General features: G+C 35.7%; 2 protein-coding genes across 3 annotated transcripts; one reads left to right on the top strand and one right to left on the bottom strand.

The window, feature by feature from the left end:
• Rexo5 (RNA exonuclease 5) lies at positions 1 to 1227 on the top strand (the record flags this gene model as incomplete). The annotated part of the gene is given in 1 exon segment (XM_074091112.1): positions 1 to 1227. A coding segment is annotated over 1 exon segment (1088 nt), but the record flags the coding sequence as incomplete, so codon positions are not given.
• Positions 1228 to 1315: 88 nt separating this feature from the next.
• LOC141430419 (uncharacterized) lies at positions 1316 to 15439 on the bottom strand. Of its 2 annotated transcripts, none has more exons than XM_074091114.1 (4): positions 15346 to 15439; positions 6803 to 7000; positions 3938 to 4184; positions 1316 to 1925 (listed from the first exon to the last, which is right to left on the bottom strand). In XM_074091114.1, exons 2-4 carry the CDS (start codon positions 6957 to 6959, stop codon positions 1775 to 1777), a joined length of 555 nt encoding a protein of 184 aa, XP_073947215.1. In that variant the 5' UTR covers positions 6960 to 7000; positions 15346 to 15439; the 3' UTR covers positions 1316 to 1774. The 2 variants fall into 2 exon arrangements, with proteins under 2 accessions (XP_073947215.1, XP_073947214.1); XM_074091113.1 differs by lacking the exon at positions 15346 to 15439 and adding an exon at positions 8746 to 9454.
• Positions 15440 to 15805: the final 366 nt, after the last annotated feature.

Raw genomic sequence — 15805 nt, 5'->3', positions numbered from 1 at the left:
CACAATTGATGCTTTCAGCTTGGCAGCTGATAGAAGAAAGCTATCCAGTGCCTTTAAAAGGCAAGCTAAAAAGTGCTTACTCAGACTATGTTATGACCAAAGACGAATACATACCAGTTACAGACAAGTCCCCCATGTTCGGCCTAGATTGTGAAATGTGCATTACCAATGCTGGCTCAGAGTTGACTAGGGTGTCTTTAGTTGATGAAAATCATAAAACAGTCTATGACACTCTAGTCAAGCCATACAATGACATTACTGACTATTTAACTAAATTTTCTGGTATTACCAAGACCTTATTAAATAATGTCACTAAAAGATTAGAAGATGTGCACAAGGATATAAGAGAATTATTACCGCCTGATGCTATTTTAGTGGGCCAGTCATTAAATCTAGATTTGCATGCTTTGAAAATGATGCATCCTTATGTGATTGACACAAGCATGATTTATAATTTTGCCGGAGAAAGAAATCGCAAACCTAAACTTAAAGTGTTGGCAAAAGAATTTTTGCAACTAGACATACAATCAGGCAAAAAGGGACATTGCCCAGTAGAAGATTCATTGGCAGCTCTTAAACTCGTGCAACTTAAACTTAGTAAAAATATTGAATTTGGAGATGCTGTACATACAAACAGAGAAAAATATAAAGAGAATGTTAAACTAGCAACTACAAAAGAATATGCTCTATCAATATTTAACCACATGATTGAGCAGAAAAAGACTTCTCTTGTAGTTGGATGTGATGACATCACAGGCGATTACCACACATACCTGACGCAAGCAAAAGAAAGCTTAAGTTCACAGTTAAAAAAGGTGAAACCGAAGAAAGTTAAATTAAAAACTGTTGATGGAGTTGATGAAGTAATTTCATCTTTAAGAGAAGCTGTCACAGAGTATAACTTTTCTATGGCACATTTGAAACTAGACATTAATAATGATAATGAAGATAAACAAATGGAAGTTATTGATGAGTGGATCGAGATAATATGGAATAGTCTACCACCTTCTGCACTATATGCAGTTGTGTTTGGTGGAACTACCAGTGATAATGGACTTGCTATGATAAAAATCAAAAGTAACTTGTAGCTTAATTAATCAATTAAGCTAGTAGTAATAGCTTAAGTGTTATTCAATTTAATACTGTACTAGAATGGTACCTAGTAATCCATTCTATTAATTTAATTTAAGGTTTATTGATAGGTAATATAACTTTGATTTGAAAATATTTTGTTTGAGAATCCTTTGTCCTTGCAAGACCTCCAGTATTGCTCACATGATAACATCTGCTGAGCAAGAATAAAACTATGGCTACCTCTAGACTTGTATTGTCTTTTCACATAATTGCATTGGAACCCATCACTTTCAATATTTCAATGTTTTTAGCTTTATGATAGTGTGAGTTTTGGCGACCGCCATACTAATCGCGACTTAAGTCAATTCTCCTCTTTTTTATTGTTCTGTGGGTATATAGGTATAAACATATTTTTATTATAAACTGTACATATAAATAACATGTGATTGGGGCCATGAATAAAACAAAAGTGATGTAGTAACTGAACATCAAAACAAATGTTTATTTTAAAACGACGGTATACTCGTCTATTAATATTATTTATTTATTTATTTATTATCTATCCTATCCTTAATTTTCCGTAACGCAAGTGTCGTACGGCCGGAATCAGAAGTAGTTCCCAATTTTTGACAAAGTTCATGGTTTTTTTCTCACTACAAATCGAAATGTATTTATTTACATATGTGGAGATTACATGTCGTCATTTCGACAAAGAGTAAATTTGTCCAGTTAGAGGGTCGACGGCGAGTGACGGCGGTAACTCTGCTGCAATGTCGGCCAAAGCTTCCCACCGCGTGGCGCGGCTACTCTCGGATTGACTGGGGCTGATTGCTCCTTCCAAGTGTTCATAACTGCAAAAAACGACTATATTAAATTGTCTAAATTCATCTGCGTCAGGTGAGTCGAATTCAATCTACTAGGACATAGGTACCTATCTCGAATTTATAGCGATTTTCGTGTTAATGCGATCACATCAAGCTGAACCCAAGTTATGTAAGTTCCTCAATTATTGACTGTTTAGAGTAAGGTATAGAACTACCTGTTTTTATCAATTTGTAAAATGAATGGTAAATATTTATATTATTATTATTATACTTCATCACCCCATACGAATATTTATAAATAATAAAAAATATATAGGGGAACACGAGTTCAGTACCATGCCGTCAAGCAGCGTGCAACCGCCGTGCAAAGAGAGGGCTTCCACCTTAATATATCTACATAAATGAAACTAAGAGACTGCTGCTAAATATGTAAGTTTATATTTAAATTCTATTAACAACATTATGTCTATAAAATGATTTGCAGTCGTGTTTTGCAATTATCTCGCTTCCTATGGTCTATTCCTTACCTCTGTTTATTGTAAAGGTTCCCTGAGAAATCACTGAAGCTATAGGGCCGCCTATTGCTTACCTTGGAAAATCTCTGAAAACCTGCGTTTTCTGTACTGCTTATGTAGTGTTGATGTTCATTAAGGACAGTATTTGACAACTCCTGGTTGCCTGTCTTATATATTAATATAATAAATACAGGCATTGTTAAGCGAAGAGAAAACTTAAATTGGTTGAAAATTGGATTTATAATGATTTTTTGAAAAATCCATAGGTACAATTGTCTCTTTCTCAAGCGCTTTTTCTATGCAGCAAATTGGCGCTACTTGCGTGTGACGTCACATGCAAGTATGTCTTTCTCTGTCTAATCGGGAATTTCAAACCTTTATAACTTTGTTATTTGTAAAGGTAGCTTAAAAATTGTTTCTCTATTCGATAACAAGCATTGTATTGTAAATATTGTATGGTTTTGACAATATTTGCATCTATTACTAAATTGTAGATCACGCTCTACTACGCTACGATGTAGATATCACCAAAATCGTAGGAAGCGAAATATTTGGAAAAATATCGACTTTTGATCTCAAGACACTAACATGAGACAGAAACTTTTGACATGTTTTGGAATGCCACAATAAAGGTTTCAGGAGTTTTCAGCTTATTATATCTCATTCTGAGGTGCAACGCGTACCTATAATATGACTGACAATGGTTAATGTCGTACTTGTCATAATTGAGCTGTTTCTTAAAAAAAAAAGGAACTCGTGCAAGTGCATAAATGTACCTATATTTTATTTTTCAGTCACCCTCATTAAGTTAAAAATGTATAACAAAAAATTGAACCGACTACAAAAAACCATGAAAATATTTTTTACCAGTCTGAAGTCGGTGCCTCAGCACGAGCCAGCAGGAGTGGACCTATTAGTCGTCTACCTCACATACATACTACATACTTCAACTACAGGCTTCAATCACTCCTTTCTATTAGTGTGAATAATCTAAGCGCTGGTAGTTTAAAAAACCTGCCAAGAGCGTGTCGGACACGCCCAAAATAGGGTTCCGTAGCCATTACGAAAAAAAATAAGTAATATTTTTCTAGGGATTTCGTATTTTATACAGAATCTTCCAAGTTTAGGTATATTTTATACCTTAGGCTGCTATTTACTCTTAAACTACTAATAATTCTTAAGCAAACTTAGCCGTTATAGTTTTCCTTGTAAGTTTGATATACTTCTACCATCCTGAATTTTTTCAAATTTTTCCACCAACCGGTTTAGATTTTAGAAGAGGGGGACGTTCGATTTTAATGAAAATTTGCACTTCTAAGTTGAATATTTCGCAAAAAAAACACTGAATCGAAAAATCGTCTTAGCAAACCCCTAATGGTTTTAGAAGACCTATTTAACGATACCCCACACTATAGGGTTGCATGAGAAAAAAAAATCACCCCCTCTTTACGAAGGGAGCGGGAGGGCTCTCTAATAAAACATTTGGTTATTCAATTTAGCTTTCATTATGTAGTACCTACTTACTTTTCTTCTTCGGCATGTGGTTCGACAGTCTCTGACTCGCCATTAATTTCTTCTTTGTCCATATCCGTAGCGACCTCAATCAAATCCTCAGGACTATCCTGTGCACACTCTGCAGTATCTGAATTTGACATCTCGATTGCTTTCTCAACCACTTCATCTACCTTGGGTGTATTTTCTTCTTGCAATACTTTAAAACTTTCATTCCAGGCATTTCCATTATCTATCCTAAAACTATCCGTCTGTACATCTGAAAAGACGAAACAATAATAAAGTTATCGACCTCATAATACAGATGCTACGTCGTCGTAGCTCCATAGCGTGAAAAACACTTGCATGTTCACCGCGTTCTCTAGCTAAATGTTTACAGTAGCAGTTTAAAAATACAATGTCACGTCATTTCGAAATAAAATTAATGAAATAACAACAAGTGTGAAGGCTAGACGTTGTTGGGTTACTTAACGACGTCGTAAAAAAATTCAAGACTTGTGTGATATGCACGATTACCCACTTTACCAAACAATACAGGTAGGTACTCAATATTTTAAGCTTAAAAGAGCTTTTCTTGACCTTCTACCCTTGTAATTGTAAACTTAAAAATGTTAGTAGAGGCTCTACTATTACAGAAAACTAGCTCGTGTGAGAAATATAGGTATGTATGCAGAAATATAATAATATAGGTACCTACCTACTTATATGATAGAAGCTAAACTAACGTAAGTGAGTCAATAAACTATTTTACCGACACTTTGGGCGTCTCCTGCGTTACCAAAATTGTCTGGCGTTACCAAAAAATCGTACTTCCAACAAGATATTTCACGATTTAATAGCGTAAACTTAAGTAGGATGGCATGTATTCATATACATCATCTATTAAATTACAGAAAAAATATGTTTACTTACAAAAATCTGCAATTGTTTGAAAAATGTCGCGGACAGATAGTGTCGGTAAAAAAGTTGATTGGCCCAAGTAACATTATTTTGATCGCAATCGCTTTCACCACTTCGTTCTGCTTAAAGGTTTACGATGAGGGTAGAAGGAGTTAATAAAAGCGATTGCTCAGCGACTGTTCATTTGACAATTTGCAGTTTCAGCACGTAACAGCCAGGGAATTCACAATCACCTAGTTGAGACTTGTGGCACATTTCGTACACCATGTTTTTGTTGGGATTCGTTTAGTCTTTATTGAGGTCCTCGTCCGATCTTTAAATCCGTTATCCGACACTAAATTGCTAGTCACATTACAAAATGCTCCCATTGTATGATTTGGCCAGCTAACGCTCTACATGAATATTTTAATACCTATCTTATACCGGGTGTGGCCTGTAATACGAGCAAATAATTAAAACATGGATCGTACTTACTCGTCAAACTGAACAACATTAGTTCAGCGACTTTTAAAAATAATGGAGTCTTTAGATTTTCCCTTTTTCATACAAATTAAATACCTACTGTTTGTTAACAATGTACGCCATCCTAGAACCCAACTGACGTCGCCTCAAGTCGCCTGTCACCAGTGCCTGTCACGCTACAAATATCAAGCATTTTGCTTTACATCGCTTCTTCTAATAAACTTTAAAGTGTAATAAAAATTAAAAACTAATTATTTTTGAAAGTCTCTGAACTAATGTTGTTCAGTTTGACGAGTACCTACGATCTATGTTTTAATTATTTACTCATATTACGGGATTTACCGGCCACACCCGGTATATTACCTTCATTGAAATTTTTGTACGGCGAATACCCGTAGGTAGGTATTAACTAACCGCTTTATGGAGGTGTGAATTTATCACGAATTTATACACAGGTACGAGCGTGTGGCGTGCCAATATTTCTTACACTCCTAAATAATTTGACCTAATGCTTAATGGAGAGGAGGCCATATTATCGTAAAAGATCGGGGTATTTGGAGTTCGTGTTCCTTGCAATATTAAATGGCTGTTGTATTTTAACAAACTCAATGCTACAACTACCTATAATTATTTAGATATACATAAACCAGGAAACATTGATGTTTAGGTGAGAGAGAGACAAATCACAGTACGGTTTCGGCGTTAAATTAGAGAGTCGGTTTCGGCAGAAAATTCACTGAAGTTTAGACCAAAACCGGAGGACTTCTTGTTTAACACACTTGAAATCACAAACCTTTACCACTCCTTGCTGTCACATGGTATAAATAAGGTAAGGGTAGAAAGAGATGGTGAATGCGATCGTGAGCGCCCGCGCGTTAAGGTGATTTTCCACCGGCGGCGAGCGAGACGAGAACTGAAATTTGTATGGCGGCGCCCGCCACGGCAAGACACGGAAAATCACCATTAGACAATCCACGGTTCGTGGGATTTCGCGTGGATTTGTTTGGGAGTCATCGGCGTTGTGGAGTAGCTCCACCATCCCCGCTGATTTTTCGTGGGTGGGTTAGTTTTTATTGCACATAAAATAAAATAAAATGACACTTTAAATGCCGCCAAACTATCGCTAACTTATTGAGTAAGCGCTTTTATGAACATAAATACATGCCTATATTTACATAATGTACAGTCAAGGAATTTAATCCATGGAACCTTTTCAAAGGAAAAGTCATTACGACTTTCCTTGTTAATTAATGCGATGTCAATATGACGTTTACTGTGAAATGGTTCCATGGTGGCCAACGAATTAAACTCCTTGACCGTACCTAAACTAGAAAATCATACCTATTGATATCTTGATTAACGGTGAAATTGTTTAAAATTAAATTGAAGCTCTGATAATTATTTTTGTGTTGATATGTTCGTCATAAGTAGTAGGTAGGTAAAAGTAGGTAGTTGATTAAGTAGGTAGTAGTAGAATTTATGTGTAAAGCATGCCATTAAGCTGTTAAGTTTTACCTTTATCTATTCGCTGATGACTCGCAGTATCTAAAATAGACTTGTCTGCTTTAGTTATAATTGTCTCATCTAAAGTATCACACGTAGGAAGCACCTTATTTTCAATTATAGCTCTTGTTTGTGTCACTCCTCCGACCATTTCATTAATTTCATCCATTACTTTTTCTTCAGTGTCGTTTGAAAATGTTATGTTTTTTTCTGAAAAAAAAAAAGTTTTCAGTCAGTCAATTCTAAAATAGAATCCAATGATTCTTCCATAACCCTATAAAAACATGCTTTCATAGGTTCTGAATTTTTAATCCGAGCGTATGTTCTACTGAAATGCGAAAACTGCGATTTATTTAGGTACCAAGTTTTCACTCAGTCGCATAAGAAATATTATGACCAGATGGTCTAGTGGTTAGAGAACTTGACTACGAAGCTTGTGGTCCCAGGTTCGATTCCCGGGTCGGGGCAGATATTTGTATGAAAAATATGAATGTTTGTTCTCGAGTCTTGGGTGTTTAATATGTATTTATGTATGTATCTATATAATTATATTTATCCGTTGCTTAGTAGGTACCCATAACACAAGCTTTGCTAAGCTTACTTTGGGACTAGGTCAATTGGTGATTTGGTGTCCCGTGATATTTATTTTCTATTATTTTATTTTATTTTTATATTATTAGTCAATCTCGCAATGAAAGATAGATAATAATCTGGAAACTTGAGTACCTATGTACCTACACCTTTATTATGGCATTCTAAAACTTGTCTTTAAGTATCATAGAATATATTCACGACTTAAGACATTCTAAACAAAAAGTAGTTTCTTGCAAATATCTCAGTTCCTATGATTTTAATGATATTAATTTGGCTCTAAAATTTTATACGTTTTATAGTTAGAGCGCGAATCCCTCAGGGTTTCGTTCTCTTTATTTCTGGGAAATCGTAAAAATAGTTTTAGGCCATTAAAATTACCTATCTTCCTATGTGAAGTCTCCAGTAATCTTACTAATTTTATAAACGCGAAAGTTTGTGGATGGATGGATGGATGTTTGTTACTCTTACATGAAATTTGGCATACAGGTAACATATACCCTATAGACTACTTGCCTACTTTTTACCCCGAAATAATGTGAGGCTCCTGTGGGTTCAAAAAAGTTTTAAACTGTATACTAATTCTGCGCGAGCGAAGCCGCGGGCAAAAGCGAGTTATAAATAAGAAGATAGAGCAACCTTAAAACAAATACGAATTCGATCCTTTTATTATCTACCATAAGGAGATTTCCGAAAATCCCTTCTTAGTGCATGACCTTCAAAAAATATGCCTGTCTAATTTCAAAATCCACCCGAACATTTATAAAAAAACCCGCCAAGACGCACTCGCGCACTGAGGGTTCCATACAAATTTGTAGATAGATATCTGTGAATGGGAAGTGTTAGCAGAACTCTTTTTCTAAGCAAATTATACGCTTTGTTCACATTGGTTACTGACATAGACAGACAGGTAAAAAATAATATATACCTATTTTCAGGCTTTTCTTATTGGTTGTGCTATAAGAACTACCTGCATAGGTACCAAATTTCAAACTTCTAAGACAACTGGAAGTACCCCCATAGGTTTTGATTCCTAACCTAACCAAACTCACCTATAAATATTAGAAATTAAATTTTAAAATTGATGCTCGGAATAAAATATTGCTAGCCGAGAGCTTGTAGATATTTAAGAGTAGATTTATGTAAACATTACAAAGGAAATAAATGGCACTAAGTACATGTTTTTACGCTGCATTTACTCTTAGGTACACGTTAACCAGCTCTCGAAATATTACTATGTTCAAAATTGTTTTCGTACATTCCATGATTTTCCCTGGTATCTAACTATAGGTACATCATTTTTCAACTAACTACTTTTGTAATTAAATTTGTAAACATGGATTCTAAAATTAAAAAATGCCTACCTGTGGCATTAGCTGGGGCCATGCTTGGAGCGCTGCTGGTGCAGCCCATGATGGGTCCGAGTTTATCTAGCGGCCATACGTGGATGGGTGCAGAACACAAGTATTGGTAAGGTTCAGTGGCATTCGGCGAGCGCCGCCGTGTGGTTGGGACGCCCTCGGACCTCCGGGGCGGTTGACCACCAGTCACCACCGCCGGCCGCCCGCTGCTCGGCCCGACTGCCGACCGCCCGAGATCGTATCGTAACAGCCTATTATGGGAGGAGGGAGCCCACTCAACTGACCTCGCACCCCCATCGCGTTTTTCCAATTAAACCAACGTAATACATTCCTTTACTTTGACGCGCATATTTAGCGAGACCTTTCTTCAGACGGAATTTCAATGTGAAGGCTTTTTGCGACTAGATGAAGTATTAATAGAAAAGTGACGAATATTTTGATATTATTCTAAGTACAGACAACGTCATAAATAACTGATCGCTTTTGTACCTTGTCACTTTAACGTCATGTTTGAAAAGCTATACGAAATTGTGTAACGGCTGAAAGCGACAAGGTACAGAAATGATCACTTATTTATGACGTTGACTGTACATAACTTACTTCGGTTCTTTAGGGGTATCTGTCAGAGCGACGCAACCAAGTTATATAGTTACCAATAGATATACACTAATATTTCAATATGGCGTATACAAAAAATCATCTGCATCGCGCTATAAAGTGCCCATTGCGGCCTATTTACTGAATAAATCATTTGAATCGCCGCTAAAAAGTTTTATTTTACATATATAATAATAGGTAGTTATTTAGATCCACATATCTAATTACTACTAACAATTCAAACCACAAAATATTGAACGCTATGTGCTAAATATCTTAGGAAATTGATACTTAACTCTGTAATCACCTTACCGCTCTGGCTCTAGCAAAACCGGCCAAGAGCATGTCGGGTCGGACACGCCAAAAATAGGGTTCCGTATTTCGTATTCTGTACGGAATATGGTATATTTTATACCTTAGGCTGCTATTTATTCTTAAACTACTAATAATTCTCAAGAAAAATTAACCGTTATAGTTTTCCTTGTAAGTTTGATATACTTACTACCATCCTGATTTTTTTCAAATTATTCCAACCACCGTGGTTTAGAGTTTAGAGGGGGGGGGACACACTCGATTTTAATGAAAATTTGCACTTTAAGGGAAAATTTTGCAAACAAATCACTGAATCGAAAAATCGTTATAGCAACCCCCTAATGGTTTTAAAAGACCGATCCAACGATACCCCACACTACAATTGAGGCTGGATGAGAAAAAAAAAACAGCCCCACTTTACGTCTATGGGAGGTAAGGTCAAGTGTCCAACAACATAATTCAAAATCTCATATTTTGTTTTGACAGATAGAAGCCTAAATTTTTTACAGTACCTAATTAGGTAATTTTATTGGGTTTCAGGTGACATATACAGTATTCTTTAGGAACGTGTAGTTAGTCATCAAAAAAATAAAAAGTAAATGGGAAATGTTTCACTGTGTCCACAGTGGTGTACAGAATGAAACATTACATATTTAACAATGAAACGTGAAAACTAATATAATCAGTTTTATAATTTTAAGACGTATTTATGTAAATGCAAGAATATAATCAAAACAATTTTAATTACTTTAACTTTAATCAGTCTCATTAAATGTCCCATGCGTAAATGTTTCATTGTTGACTACCTAAAGTGCTAAAGTGTTTTATATTAACATCGAATTTTTGCCTGCTAAATTGTGTCACTTTAATACGTGATCTAGTCCACGATAATCTACAAAATATGTTTAATATTAGGAAAGTATCAAATATACTGATTTCCTAACCATAATTTAATGAAAAATCTGCAAAAAATGCTAAAAATATTTACCTTTGTGCCAATAATACTGAAAAACCTCCGTAGACAGCTGTTTCTCTACGAGACACCGATGCAAACTGGAGTACTTTGCGGGTTCTCAAGGGTGTCCTTACGCGATATAGTCACGATCTGGCAACGTGGCACTTCAGAAATATCGCAACGTTTCACTGTGTACCTAAGTTTCATTGTTGGACATATGTATAGCGCTAATCTAAAAAAATTTTTTTTTTTATAGTACCATTTTGTCGGCAGTTTATATATATTCGTGCAAAATTACAACTTTCTAGCATTGATAGTCCCTGAGCAAAGCCGCGGACGGACAGACAGACAGACATGGCGAAACTTTCAGACAGGGTTCCATTTTTCCATATTGGCCGGATCGGAACCTTAAAAAGCAGAAATGGAAATAGTTTTTTACAGTCAGTGGTTGTACCTAACTAAGTCTTTCTACAATTATTTATGATCTCAACAAACCAACATATAATTAAAGCGCACAGTCAAGTGAAAGCTCTTTGTTCTAAGTTGAAGTACTGGGAGCGAGTAGGTACACGCAACAGTTACCCCGCGTGATAAATGCCGCCGCCCGGCGGGCGGGCGGGCGCGCTGGAGCACCCTTGTTCTCTTTTCACGGCCACTTCTATTCTAGAGCCACTGTTTTTATTAGCAAATTACCCCTTTACGCTTTAACTTGTGAAAAAGACGATGACGTAGATACACAATGCGGCGCAGCACGCGCAAAAGAAACCACAATTCGGCCGTTACGTTGTTTGTGCGATATGCAGCGTTAAGTCTTTTCACAGAAACAAAGCCAAGCATAAGTAGATTTTGGCGTTATAGAAAAACTGAAAGTAGTGTTTTCAGAATCGATAGTAGAATTTATTACTTACACTATATTTTAACGCAGGTTGTGTTTTTTTAATCCTTTTTAGGGTTCCGGAGCCAAAATGGCAAAAACGGAACCCTTATAGTTTCGCCGTGTCTGTCTGTCTGTCCGTCCGTCCGCGGTTTTGCTTAGGGACTATCAATGCTAGAAAGCTGTAATTTTGCACGGATATATAAGTAAACTATGCTGACAAAATGTTACAATTAAAAATTCATAAAAATAATATTTAGGGTACCTCCCATAGACGTAAAGCGGGGGTGTTTTTTTTTTCTCATCCAACCCTATAGTGTGGGGTATTCCATTAGGGGGTTTTCGATTCAGTGATTTGTTTGCGAAATATTCAACTTTAAAGTGCAAATTTTCATTCAAATCGAGCGTCCCCCCTCTAAAATCTAAACCGGTGGGTGGAAAAATTTGAAAAAAATCAGGATGGTAGTAAGTTTATCAAACTTTCAAGGAAAACTATAACGGCTAAGTTTGCTTGAGAATTATTAGTAGTCTATATGAGTAAATAGCAGCCTAAGGTATAAAATATACCTAAACTTGGAAGATTCCGTATAAAATACGAAATCCTTAGAAAAATATTACTTAATTTTTTCTTAATGATAGATAGATAGATAGATAGATAAAACGTTTATTTGTTACTGCAAACACACACAATCAAAATTACATAAATAAGAAAAAAAAAGAACAGTCCTAACTTAAATGTAAACAATTTTCAATTAATGGTAATGGCTACGGAACCCTATTTTGGGCGTGTCCGACACGCTCTTGGCCGGTTTTTTCACTGTGCCCAGTCTAAAAGTTACGAATGCATACGGCGATTAAATATTTCAGCGTGGTTGCATACTTTTAATTAGATAATTTAATACTGGCCGTTTTTCTGTCAGTTTGATTTTCTTCTAAAAATCTTAGAAAAACGGCGAAAAGCGCAACTTACAAGTACAATAAATTACGAATGTAGAGTTACAAATTTGTTTTGTATACTGTCCCTCCCTACGTTTTGTTCTGTCCCTATGTTTTGTGTATGTCTATTCCAGGTACACAACAAACTCGCTCCGACAACCCCCGTTTAGAAAACCTATGAAACCGGTCTGACACAATATACACTTTGCTGCTGTCAGGTGTCATTGGCAGTAATGGTTGGTACCCAAAAGCGACCGATTGCCACTAAACAAAAAGTTGAATTTGTCCCTTAGTCCGTTTTCGCAATTGCGGTTTCACAATTGGCTGCGAAAGAAGAATTATTTTTCACTGTTTCGTAATTAACTTTCAAACAAGAATTTATTTTCTGTTTTCACAATCAAGTTTCACAATTGGCTGCGAAAGAAGAATTATTTTTCACTGTTTCGTAATTAACTTTCAAACAAGAATTTATTTTCTATTTTCACAATCAAGTTTCGTTACTTCAAAAACGGAACGATAAATACATATACAGGGCGACTTCAAATTGGTAATACAAAACACTTGATTTTGGCTTCATTAATGCTAAGTATTGTAATTAATTAACTCCGATGTTAAAATTAGCTGTCTTTAATAATTGATAATTTTCTAATAAAATGAATGTTTTCATATGAAGCCAAAGAAAATGGGATAATTTAAAATTAACAAAAAAAATACTTCTGGTTATTTTAAAAGCATGAGACCTAATGGAGGTTCTTAGTGTAGGGCAAACGTGTGCAAAACTTTGATTTTGTATTACCAATTTGAAGTCGCCCTGTATATAATGAAATAAAAATTAATAATTATATTAAAAAAAAACACGACTGCCATGCAAAAATTGGGCTAAACCATAAAAAAACAAGTCAAATATAAACACGCAATACAGCTGTTATATTCATTTTTTTTTCTTTAAATAGCCAGTGTTACCCGGAGTAAGGATTCTAACGATACCTCATACGCCTAAATCTGTTCAGTATTTCAAAATTTATCGTGTAACAAAGAAACTCGCATACATACACGTTTGTATGTAATGTATGTATACATTACATACAAACGAACGGACCCTGAAACTCATTAAGTAATTTATTTACCAAGGAGTTTGACTAATTCTTGTTTAGCAGTTAATTGTGAAAAAAGAAAACGGAGATATTTTTAGTAATTAACTGCGAAAGAAGAAATAATGTTCGATTGCGAAAAAAGCCAAAAAAATCTTGGTTGACAGTTAATTACGAAACAGAGAAAAATAATTCTTCTTTCGCAGCCAATTGTGAAACCGCAATTGCGAAAACGGACTAGAGGGAATTTGTTGAGTTAGAAAGCAAATGCGTAGTAGGTATTAAGTAGTGAAATCTTTAATACTATTAGCTTGTAAGTTGCTAGGCAATTGGGCCCTGCTGTGCTAACTTAGAAAAACTTCCGAGTATTTTTGAAATAATTAAGAGTAAGGTATTTTAAAATAAATGCTATAAATAACTTAAAATAAAAAAAGTGTTGGGGCGTGTTAGGTTTTCAGTTATTTAATTAACACCTTCGTAAGTACCTATATCGTTTATGATTTCAAGTTTCTAATTCTTTTATGATTTAGGTACGGCTTATTATTTAATTTCGATTGAGATCTGTTCTGTGCATTTATTACCATATGCCACTAGTGCGAAAAAAAAACAGCACAGTAATTCGACTGGTGCGCACATATGAATGAAAATGAGCGATACTATGTAAGTACGTAGTTCTAAAAAAAAATCTTTCACATTAGGGTGCAACGCGATTAATCTTAAAGCAATTTCCAGCTCGCAAGACAAGCTATTTACCTCTACCTATTATCACACTTGCTTAATTAAATAACGTGTGCACAATTCTATTTTCTTTGCCTCTTTGCATAACGAGCATGTTTGTAGGCAACCGTTTTACTTTAACATAAAGTTGTTCTTATCTATAAACGGCACCTAGCTTAGCCCGTGTATGGACATCGGAATGTTAATAGGTAATAGCACGAGCCACTAAACCTTGGCCTCTGTCAACTAATTGAACACTTAAGTTTGGTAGGTAAGAACAAAAGCACGGCACAATAGTTGAACGAAGTGGTGGTTTTTGAGATTAATATGACTTAAATAAGAAGCCATTTTATAGTTAGACAAGTAAAGCAGTTGATTTAGGGGTTTGAGGTAATTGCTTACCTACTCAATTTCAATCTGACATTCATTTTATACTTAGGTACTAACAATTCTATAGAACAGCATTAATTACTTAGGCCGCACAGAATAATTTCTGTACCTAACTAATCAGCAATTGAGATCGCCAAGACCCACTTTTCTTATCATAAACAAACAAAAGAGTCGAGAAAGAATAATTTATTCGAGTTACCCGCAATAATACTTTAGGCACCTAATCGACACACGCACATTCGGTACTATCGGTACGTTTCAGTCGACGCCACAGAATAAATAATCGACGCGTGGAGTTATACAGCGTCCATGCTAGGTCTACGACCTGCGGGTTAGCGGCATCAACGAAAAATATGCCAAATAGTGGTAAACTACTTGAGTAATATAAGTAAATAATTAATTTACAATTCTGCACGCTAACTTAGTGTTGAGCGGGCGAAGAGGTAGGTATTGCGGGGAGATTATAGTTAGGGAGTATTCATGAAAACGTAGCAAGTAAAGCAAGTTGCAATCAAATCGCTACGTAACATACCTATCTCTACAGCCAACCTATCCCCGAACAAATGTCTCAATTGAATTTTATATGCTGGGTGGTACCGAACCGACCACCGACGTAGTATAAAAAAATGTAAAGCAAGCTTGGTTTTCCTTTTCGAACCTGATTGCTCCTTAATAAGAAGGACGCTACAGTAAAAAATAATTGCAAAGCTCCGTGAGTGAGTAGCTCCTACCTTAAATTTTATTTATCTGACGTGTAAATCGTAATTTACATTATGCGCTGTGGTGCCGGCGAGCAGCTACTCGTACCAGCAATACGACGACTGATTGCGATAAACATTAAATTATGTTGTACTCTCACACGCATTCTCCCTGCTTGTATCCGTCGGGATACAAGTCGTTGTACAGTCAGCTTATTTTTTACTACGGGTCAAATCCAGAACCGATTTATGATAACCAGACTACAATGACATCTTGACTTGTTTACAACGTTTACCTGATAGCTCAGATGTTAATTTGGAAAGGTTTTGTAGCGAAATAGTTTGGTTCCCGAAGCGTTTTTTTTTCAGTACTTTATTATAAAGATTATTTACTATGATCCGTTGTTGACTACGAATCGTTTTGGGCATTTTTTGTTATTGTTCAAAGAAATCGCCACAGTGACACTGACAATCATTAAAATTATTGCCAGTG

This window comes from Choristoneura fumiferana, chromosome 8 (genome assembly GCF_025370935.1).
Source record: "Choristoneura fumiferana chromosome 8, NRCan_CFum_1, whole genome shotgun sequence".
In the NCBI taxonomy this organism is placed as follows: Eukaryota; Metazoa; Arthropoda; class Insecta; order Lepidoptera; family Tortricidae; genus Choristoneura; species Choristoneura fumiferana.
Note: the sequence above shows the minus strand (reverse complement) of the source record. Positions and strands in the feature narration are given on the sequence as shown.